Genomic DNA, 10,600 nt, shown 5'->3' on the forward strand with positions numbered 1-10,600 from the left:
GGTCTGGTTTGGGCTAAAAGGCACAGGAGGGGAGGTTCCCAGGTACAGGCACTCTTTCGCCTTCAATAGTAAGTTTTTGCCACAAAATAAAAATGTTAGCTTAATGTCTATAAAACCAGGTTCATACTGTTAAATAACAAGTAACAAAATATACACAATATTTAATTTTATATGCTTACGTATTTTGGGGGGGAATTGTATTTACTTTTAATGTATTAAATAGATCATTATTAATTACAGAGTTAAATGACTTGAGATATAATCAAAATTATTTTACTACTTGCCTAACATTCTGCATTACTTGTTGTGAGTCTCTCTGCAAGTGTGTAACTATGTTGGTAATATAGAGAATCTTTTTGTTGAGATAAAAATTAGTGGCATATTGGTTTTTTTGTTTTGTTTTATTTTTAATTAATCTTTCAGAATGATTGACTGGTTGTCCTGGCCTCTGGCTCAGCATGTGGAAACATGGGTGATTGCACTGCTGAAAGGCCTGGCCGCAGTCCAGAAATTTACCATCCTCATTGATGTCACTCTGCTTAAGATTGAATTGGTATGTTGGAAAAGAACATTCAAAATTGAAGGAGAGGGAGAGGAATTTGTAATAGCTATGCAATTGCGTAGCATCTTTTGTATTGCAACAGATATTATCTTATTATTCTGCAAAGATGATGTAAATGTATCTATAGCTTTCAGTTGCATGTAATGATTCTGTCTGTTTCAAATGGTTGTGGATTTGGAGATCTGTTTACATTTTTACTGAAATTTCACTTTCTAGATTTACTGAAATAAATGTGGGTTTTTTTAGGTCTTTAATCGACTTTGGTTTCCTCTAGTGAGGCCTGGTGCCCTTGCTGTCCTTTCCCACATGTTACTTAGTTTTCAGCATTCTCCAGAAGCTTTTCATTTGGTAAGTTACTAAATAAATGGTTTTCAATTCTTTGAAATGTCATTCACGTGTGATTTCTAACATGGGTCTGAAGAGTAACAGAATTGATGCGCTTGAATTTCCTCTTTGTTTCAAGGTTCCAGAATCAGATTTCTGTGGTTCACAGACCACTAGGCTTTCTAATTTCCAGGTTCAACCACTTAATCTGTAACTGGAAACGAGCATTGTTCTGCCTGGTATGTACGTATTTCTGGCAGTAGTATCTGGGCACCGCATTCTATCTTTGACCATATACTTCTGGAAATCCATTTTACGTGGTGTGAAGTCTACTGATAAAGTTGGGCTACAAGTAAACTTTTAAGCACAACTATTTGGGGAGAACAGATAACCAATTATCTGCTATGTATAACCTAGTCACCCTGGATATGTGCATGAGACCAAGTCGTACTTCACTTTAAGAAAGCTGTGCTGTCTATGTTTCAACGTACATATGGGCAAACTGAAGGATACTATTTTTAACGGCCACTCTTCAAAATGCAGTTCACCAGTTACAGTGGTAGATACTAGGGTACGATGACTGTTTGTATTAGTACAGCAAAACGTACAGTGCCTTCCCTGTTCCCATACTCAGTGTTTAGCTTAACCTTTAGGTGAAATATGGGTCTTTCAGACCGTAGTAACAGCCTGGCACACTGTTTCTCTAAGCTGTCCCCAAGGCTTTTAGGCCTGAAGGGATCACAGACACTTTGATTAGTGTCAGGTTAATTGCCTTATGCCTGTTACACTGTTTTCTAATGATGGAATTCTGAAGTTTCTCTCTCCTCCCTCCTCTGCCCTAATCTTGGCCTAGGATAGAAAGTTGAGTCACAAATGAAAGAGCCAAGTAGCCTTGAATATGCTCAAAACATAAATATTTCCTATATTTACTGTCTTGTTTTTCTTCTTTGTTCCTGAGAGAGACAAAACATTCATGAGAAAAATGTAAAATATGAGAAGACTTATTCTAGAAATAGGCGTTTGCTTTAACAAGGGAAATTTCTACCATAGGCTGCATGCAGTACTGCATAAACATCTGTCTTCAGGACTTCATTGTGACTATTTTCCCTCCATTTTAAACAACCTTCTTCACTATAATTTTTGAGCTGCTGCTGTCATTTAGTATCCTATAATATTTTCCTGCACTTAAACTACTTGTTTACTTTTTTATAATAAATGGTCTGAACGTAAAATGGTTAAATGCACATTTGATAAATATAAATGAATTTATTTTGCGATGCATTTGAGTTAACATTCCCTTTCCCTATGCTTGAGCATCATTAGTATAAATGATTTGGGTTTTTTATAGAAGAAAAACTGTCTTGCACTTATGATGTAGAACTTACCATGATGTGTGCTATGGAATTCTAAAATCTACTGACATATGAAATTTTAATTCAACCTGAAGCCAGAAATTATACTTCTGTATGTATTCAAAGTGTAACTTTCAGTATTATGCAGCATGCTGTAAGTAAGAATTTAGCTCTCAATTTGAAAGCTGAGAACCTGTACTTTTTCTATTCTTCCCATGTGCTTTGTCTGTGCAAAATTATCATATCTCAGATCTACTTTATACAAATCTCATTCTTTGGAGCTCAATAGTTACTTTCTCATTGCTATGTACCCACATTTATAAAGTGAAAGAGGGAAACTTTTCATTGCAGCTTTCACTATTGGCTCTGTAGCACATCGAACACTTAATCTTGGTGTTTTTCTTTTTAAACAGTGGATATCTTGCTTACCAAAAGAGTAGGGTTTGTTTCTTCAAGATGTAAAAATATTCCTTATGCTTAGAGAACAACTGATACTTGAGAAAGTTGCAAATGAGTATTCTGCACCTGGCCCCTTTTACTTTGTTGTTTTGAAGTATATTAATTCTTGTAATTGGTATTCTTTCCTAAAATTGATACTCTTATAATTTCTGTTCTGTATTTCATGTCTTTACTACCAAACAATTTGTAAGCTAATTTGTGATGAGAAGTGATTCCATCCACTTCTTTCACAGTTAATCCATTTTGATCACTTGGAAACTGACAGAGGTGACTAAAATATTTTGGTTCACCGTGAGAAGTCCCTAGTCTTTGGGACTGCATTGAAATAACTTTCTACTTGATGTTTTAAGACTGATAGAAAAAAAGTCTTCTGCATTTAAAAATACAGACAGAGCTGCACTGAAGAAGGGGAAGGAGGTGGAGTAAACATTTCTGATTTATACCCAATTTAAAATAACTAATTCGCAAACAGGTTACCACATCTGTGGTAAGCTTTTTTAGCTCATAGTAAATTACTGTCTTGGTTTATTGAGCCTAGCTCCCTCACTAGGTGGAGCTGTGAGCCAGTTTCTGTCTTGTAAACTGAAATAGCATGAATGCATTCATTGGCTTCAGATCTCAAGCATTAGATTCTGTTTAAGGAAAATCGAGAGGTTTGTTTTTAAAACTATATCCGTGAAATTAGAACAGGATACTTCACTGTTAGTGGTGGCACAAAAGCAAAATGTTTGCTGTTAATATCCTTAAGGTGAGTACTTTGGACACTTGACCGTTTAAAATCTTAACATGCATTTTCTAAGTTCCTAAAGTTCCAAAACTTGATATGTGAGCTAAAGAGAGCATTGAATAATTAACTGTGCTGTTTGAAAATTGTCATGAGTAAAGAATAATGCATGTTTTTCAAGTCATTGTTTCTCAACCACTTCTGATTTAAGAACAAAAGGTCCCCTGTCATTTGGCATGTGTAAAGTTGTTTGTAGAACAAAAAAACTGGAAAAATGCAATTAACACCCTTTTTTGTTTGCTTGTTTTCCCATTCAGATTGTCCCACATGTGGTCAGTTTGGTTCACTCCTTCAAAAGAGATGGCTTACCTTCCAGTACAGCCTTTCTGATGCAGTTGACTGAGTTGATACACTGTATGATGTATCATTATTCAGGATTTCCAGAGCTCTATGAACCCATTCTGGAAGCTGTTAAGGTATGTTAGGAGTGTTAAGAGGGTGAAATGTTTTTGTGTTGTTTTCCCAAATATGAAAGCTATAATCCCATATATCTAAATTCTTTAGAACTTCCGCTAGGAGAAAAAAGCTAACCACATAACCTAATGTCAATTCTGACTGTGTTTGGAATATGCTAGAAAAATTGTCCTGAGTGTCCATGATATGATTATAGCAGGCTTTAAGAAAAGCCTGAAATGAGATCCTTTATTAAAAGTACAGTCTAATTTCTTAAGCGTCATGTAACTATTAATATACTTTTGTGAGGTTTATTCTAGGCATTTCATTTCAGCCCAAGCTAGAAACTGTAACTCTTCAACTGTAAGTTCAGAGTACTGATAGTATTGAAGAGAAGTAGGTTCTGAGGAGTACTTGGCATGGTGTTAATCTTTGGCTAGCTCCAAAACACCATTATTAAGCACTGCATCTTAATACTGCAGTCAGTATTGCATGCCTCTGTGGGTAAAGGATGCTGGCCTATGCTGTTTCAAAGCAAAATTTGGTGCTTTTAGATAAATATTTAGGTGCATAATGCACTTAAAATAAAAAGTAAATTTAAAAAAACCACAAAAACAACCCCCAAAACAAATAAAATAAAATTGAAAAAACCCCACAAAACAAAAAAACCCCACTCGGGAATTACCCACTCGGGTTACTGCCTTGATTTTATAGCAGTAGTATTGCAGTTAAATGTTTTGATGCTTAAAAAGCCCCTATCAATTTAATTCCAGGTATTCTAGACTTTATTCTTTCATTCTTACATTTTGATTTGACAGAGCAGGAATGTATTTCTGGCAGAATACAGGATGCTTTAGGGGTCTATTAAAGCTTGAAATTTGAGAGGTAGTTTCTGGTGGCAGAAAAGGATTCTGTGAATATGCAGGTCAAAGGTTACCACCAGCCCCTTATTCCTGCAATTTGAGAGTTGAGTAAAGAAAGCTTTGAAGGAGGGGGCTTGGGGGGGGTTGTATCTTCTAGGCTGTCAGGGATAGCAAGATCCTGAAGGAGAGTACGGGAGCAAGTGAAGATAGAAGACTGCTGAATGGCAGGACCTATTATAAAAACAAATACAAAAACCTATTAAGTGTGTTAAATGTTTCTCTTGTAGGATATGCCCAAACCCACTGAAGACAAGATTAAGTTGATTCTCAGTCAGAGTGCCTGGACTTCTCAATCCAGTTCTTTGCCATCTTGTTTATCTAGACTTTCTGGAAAATCTGAGACTGGGAAGACAGGTCTAATTAATCTAGGAAATACTTGCTACATGAACAGTGTTATTCAGGCACTTTTTATGGCTACAGAGTAAGTCCTTTTTAACAGCTCTTTTCATTGCAAATTAACTATTGCAGTTGTTGCATTCTTGCCTTTCACAGAATATTAACATGTCCTGGGATCTCTCAGCTTGCTAGAGCTGAGTGGGTTTCTTTGCACTCAGTTACCGATTGCTTTGTTAAAGTCCAGCTCTGAAACTGCAATTTTAGCCATTAAAAATCCTGATCCTTCTGTCCAGTGTCAAAAGACAAGTCCCTTTTTCCTCACTGTCCTTGCTTCCTTCAGTATTGTAAAAGTTTACGGTGATGCTTTTATTATTAGCTGGAAGCTATTGAAAAAAAAATTTGTCTGTCTATAGCCTGTTCTTACACATTTAAATGTTTAAAGAAATAGGTTTTTTGCAGTGTTAGTTCCTACTGTACAGTAGTTTTGCATCTGCACTAGAGCAGAATCCAGGTATTGAAGGGAAGTGTTACATGTTTTGCTTTCTTTCAAATTGAAGTAATTATCTGAGCTGGAATGATAAGTGCATTGTTGTTAGAAATCTAGCAAGGAAACTAATGTCTCCCCTTTTTTTTTTTTTTTTCAGTTTCAGAAGACATGTTTTATCTCTGAATCTAAATGGGTGTAATTCACTAATGAGAAAATTACAGCATCTTTTTGCATTTTTGGCTCATACCCAGGTATGTCAGTTTTTCATATGCTGTTTTTTAAGCTTGGATCTATATACCAAAATTTAGGAACAAACATGATGCTATGGGAGTGCTCTTGAGTATATTAAAAGTATAAATATGATAGATTTGTAGGGGAATGAGTCTGCCTCCAAATGTTCAGATGGTGTGGATGGACTTAGAGAAAGCTATATTTCATAAGTGGAACATCTTGGTATTGTGGTGTTTTTATAAATGGGTAGTAACAGGTTTTCTTTGAGAAGCCAAAATGAAAAAATCCAAATAAGACCTGACTTGATATACAAGCTGACTTTAACTTTCTAGGGTAAACTGTGACTTTCTGCAGTGACTTTTACACTAAACTTTATTGTAGTTCAAATTCTAAAGTGAACTTTGTTAAATGTTTAGAATATTTTGCTAGTGCTAGAAAGACATAAGACACTTTTGTTCTTTGATTAATAACAATAAACTTATTGTGAAGGGGATGAAGCTGGATCACCTTAAAAATAAATTGGTACTTATGAAATACTGGTGGTGTTCTGAAGAAAGAAAGCTTTTTTTTAAGCTTGCCAGCAAGAACAGTAACTGCTATTATGCATAACATCTGGTTTATACTTACTACACATTTAATATTTGCCTGCAGGATCCACTACTTCTATCTTTGTACTAGAAGTGATTACTACAAAATTAATGGCTCTCTTCCTATGATTAAGTGGTTTAAATGTTTGTGTGCCATGTGTTTCATACAGTTCCTCTAAAATAATGTAGTCCAAAGTTCAGTGGTCAATATAAAATAATATAACCAATTTTTTAAGTAGTTCTTATGTAACCTTGTCTGTCCCTCTCTTACGTGAACAGAGGGAGGCATATGCTCCTAGAATTTTCTTTGAGGCTTCCAGACCACCATGGTTCACCCCTCGATCCCAGCAGGATTGCTCAGAATATCTCAGATTCCTGCTAGACAGGTACAGTTATTGTGCCATTAATGGGAATGAATCTACAGTCTTAGCACATAATGTTGAACTCTTAGGAGCAGTCATGCAACAGTTCCACTGCATGAGTGGGGACCAGGAATTTTGGGCCTCATTCCTGGCTGTCTCTGGTTTTCTGTATGGTCTGTGAAACACTTTTCATGGGTTTAATCTGTGGAAAAGTCTGGATACCATCTTGTATCCACATCATTTAAAGCAGATAACAGTGGTAGTAATGTTCCATTTTTACAAATCTAAACTTGGGTGTTATGTTAGAGTCACGGTCCCGTTGTAAAATTAATGTGGTTGCTGAAAGCAGTTTAGTCATGCATCTGGAATTTCATGTTGGTGGACGCAGCTATATTCCATACAGGTCAGATAAGTCTTGAAGAGATGTACATGCATTTATAACCAGTTTAATAAACAAGCAAATTAACTGTGGCACAGATAAAATAAAAATACCTAAATTTATTAGTAGCCCTCTTTAATTTTGGCTTGCTGAGATGTGGCTTAAGTAATATTGCTTTATGACACATGCCATTTCTGGAGAAGTTTATCTCAATAGTGAAATAGTGCTCTCTTCCCCACCCACCCCCCCCTTGGGTTTCTTTTTTGGTTTGGTTTTTCTTGCTGTAGTTTCTTAACTTTCTTGGCTACAAAATCCTGACCTTTTCTTTTCTTTGGAAATAGTCTAGCACTAGATAAATAGCTACTTGTTCTCTTACAAAATCTGACATACAGAACCAGTCAACGGGAGAACTGATTTATTAAGATAATGTAATGGTAAATAATAAAAAAGTTGTTTGTTAGGTTTTTTAATACTTGCCAGTTCTCTCAGTATATCTGTTGTGTTCTGTTATATGTAATGAAACCCACATTAAATGCATTTATGCTTCTCATACTCTGTTTTGGATAGTACTGACCCCTATGTTTTGCTTTTTGTGTGTTAAAAAAAAAAAAAAAAAAAAAAAAGATAGCTTTTTTTAATGTAAGACACTTCTAGCCACTTAACCATCTATATTTTTAAGCATAACTGGAAAAAAGTCTGAAATGGTGCAGCAATATTTGTTTGGAAAATAGCACAGCTACTTGGATTTATTTTTCTTTGTCTTCAGGCTGCATGAAGAGGAGAGAACCTTGAAAGCATTGTCTTCAACAAAGACTTCTGAAAGTATAATGAATGAAGAGTCCCAGAAACAAGAAGCTGTCCATAAAGCACAGGTATTTGCTGAAGCACCTTGTATGGGAAGTGAAGAAAGAACTCTGATAGAGAAGATGTTTGGAGGAAAATTGAAGACTACTATATGCTGTTTGAACTGCAAAAGTATGTCTCAAAAGGAAGAAGCTTTCACAGATCTCTCTCTGGCTTTCTGTCCTCCAACTTCCTTGGAGAACGTTGGCCCAAAATGTGTGGAACGTTCTGAAGTGAAAGATGACTGCGTGGTGCAAACTAATACTTTAGCAACTAGTCCTGCTGGAGAAACACTGCTCAATAATTTGGAAGTAAATGGTGGATGTGACACAATAATGAATGAAGGAACCATAAAAGATTTTTCTACTGAGCCAAACTCTGAGAATACCACAAATTCTGAACTCAACAAAGTTCAAGATAATAGAGATATGTCTCAGAGGCTAGTAGGTAAAAACACCCTGTCAGTTACAGACTTATTGAATTATTTTCTGGCACCTGAGATCCTCAGTGGAGACAATAAGTATTATTGTGAGAAGTGTGCCTCTCTACAGAATGCTGAGAAAACTATGCAAATCATTGAGGAACCCGAATACCTCATTCTCACTCTTTTGAGATTTTCATATGATCCAAAGTGTCATATAAGGCGCAAAATCTTGGACAATGTGTCTCTGCCACTTGTTTTGGAACTGCCAGTCAAAAGAGCAACATCCTCTCTAGCTGTAGTTTCGGGAGGTTGGTCTGTTGGTGTTGAGATTTCTGATATTGGAGAAAATCTTGCTAAAAAACTGAAGCCCTCGGGTGCTGATGAAGTGACCTGCCCACAGTTGGTGCCATACGTGTTAAGCTCTGTGGTGGTGCATTCTGGTGTATCCTCTGAAAGTGGACATTATTATTCATATGCTAGAAATGTTACTGGGTCAGGGCCTTCAGGACTCTGCCACCAGTCTACAGCTCTTTCTTTAGTTTCTCCTCAGGATAAGTTATTGACAGAGGAGAGTCCTTGTACTGTTGTAGAAAATGAGCTGGACACTGAGATGCCAAGAGAATGGTTTCTGTTCAATGACAGCAGAGTGACATTTACCTCATTTCAGTCAGTCCAGAAAATTACCAGTAGATTTCCAAAGGACACTGCTTATGTTCTGTTTTACAAAAAACAAAATAGCACCTGTGGCTTCAACACCAATTCGGCAAATGGACTCTGGGTAAATGGAGACCCTCCCCTACAAAAAGACCTCATGGATGCAATTACGAAAGATAACAAACTGTACTTGCAGGTAAGATGGAAATTGTATATGAAGAGCGGTCTCCTTAAAACTCACGAGAGACAGTCTAAAAGAAAGAAAAAGTTAGCTTTTAAATATTCTGGTGTATTAACCTTACAAATCACCAATCTCACTTCCATCTTGATGTTGCTAGACAGGTTTCATAGTAAGGTTGTCACCATTGGATGGAAAGCGTCAAGGAAAATGGCTTAAACTCATTTCAGTTTAAATTTTCAGTTGAGATGCTCGCATAGGTTGTTTAACCACTTGTAATTCTATGCAGGAGAGGCTTTTCGAACAGTTCTAATTTTCATTGCCTTTAATAAATTACGAGAGTAGCTAAAGAATACTTAAAAACTTCTTAGCAATGTTCTTACTAGTGCATTTTCATTTGGAGTGAAGTTTTATTTATACAACTGTGCTTACCCAAATGCTAGACCCACTAAAATGAAGACCAGATGCTAGTGACTAGATTCCGCTTTCCCTTCGCTGCCTATTCTGCCTCCCTCTGTGGGACCAGCACTGCCAGCCGCACATTCTCTGTGCTCCAAGAACTTCACCTAGCTGTAGTCGCCTGTTTGATTGCTGTTACAAAAAACCCACTGTTCTCCACATTTCGATATGGTTTGCTTTGCGCATTGCTGCTGTGTTTGGATGGTGTAGCAGTAAAAGTGTGTTTTACTGTTTGCTCTTTGATTGGGTTAAGCTGTTCCTGTAAGAGTTCTAGGCCTACTCAAATTAGAAAAACTAGGTAAATTCAAATTAGAAAAGAACAAGCTAAATGTCACTGTGGAAAATCTGTTATAATAGCTCCAGGTATTTTACAAACATAAACAAGAGAACCGAGAGTTTAAATTGCAACTCTGCTGCTATTTTCAGACTGTGTGGTTAAAGCATTTGTGTCCTAGCCATCTCTGTTTCTATGCCACCTTTCCTCTTGACTGTATAGGGTAGCACAAAACACGGCTTCTTTAGCAGCAGTGTTGGATCATAGAATCATAGAATAGTTTGGGTTGGAAGGGACGCTTAAAGGTCATCTAGTCCAACCCCCGGGCAATAAGCAGGGACATTCTCAAATAGATCAGGTTGCTCAGAGGCCCATCCAACCTGAGCTTGAATGTTTCCAAGGATGGGGCATCTACTGCCTCTTTGGACAACCTGTTCCAGTGTTTCACCATCCTCAGCGTCAAAAATTTCTTCTTTATATCTAGTCTAAATCTACCCCCCTTTACTTTAAAGCCATTCCCCCTTGTCCTGTCGCAACAGGCCCTGCTAAAAAGTTTGCCGCCATCTTTCTTATAAGCCCCCTTTAAGTA

The 10,600-nt window shown here is 36.8% G+C and overlaps 1 protein-coding gene across 2 annotated transcripts in view; it reads left to right on the top strand.

The window, feature by feature from the left end:
* The first annotated feature begins 481 nt into the window (after positions 1–481).
* USP38 (ubiquitin specific peptidase 38) overlaps positions 482–10,600 on the top strand; it is a 19,069-nt gene continuing 8,950 nt past the window's right edge. The window contains exons 1-7 of one of the 2 annotated variants that reach the window (XM_009290321.2): positions 482–553; positions 837–910; positions 3,739–3,897; positions 5,025–5,218; positions 5,778–5,871; positions 6,718–6,824; positions 7,946–9,296. In XM_009290321.2, the coding sequence (XP_009288596.1) occupies positions 869–910; positions 3,739–3,897; positions 5,025–5,218; positions 5,778–5,871; positions 6,718–6,824; positions 7,946–9,296 (1,947 nt within the window). In that variant the 5' untranslated portion in view covers positions 482–553; positions 837–868. Of the gene's footprint in view, positions 554–836; positions 911–1,106; positions 1,126–3,738; positions 3,898–5,024; positions 5,219–5,777; positions 5,872–6,717; positions 6,825–7,945; positions 9,297–10,600 lie in introns of those variants that run through there. The other variant, XM_009290322.2, reaches the window with a different exon arrangement.

This window comes from Aptenodytes forsteri, unplaced genomic scaffold (assembly GCF_000699145.1).
Source record: "Aptenodytes forsteri isolate BGI_AS27 unplaced genomic scaffold, ASM69914v1 Scaffold125, whole genome shotgun sequence".
NCBI lineage: Eukaryota > Metazoa > Chordata > Aves > Sphenisciformes > Spheniscidae > Aptenodytes > Aptenodytes forsteri.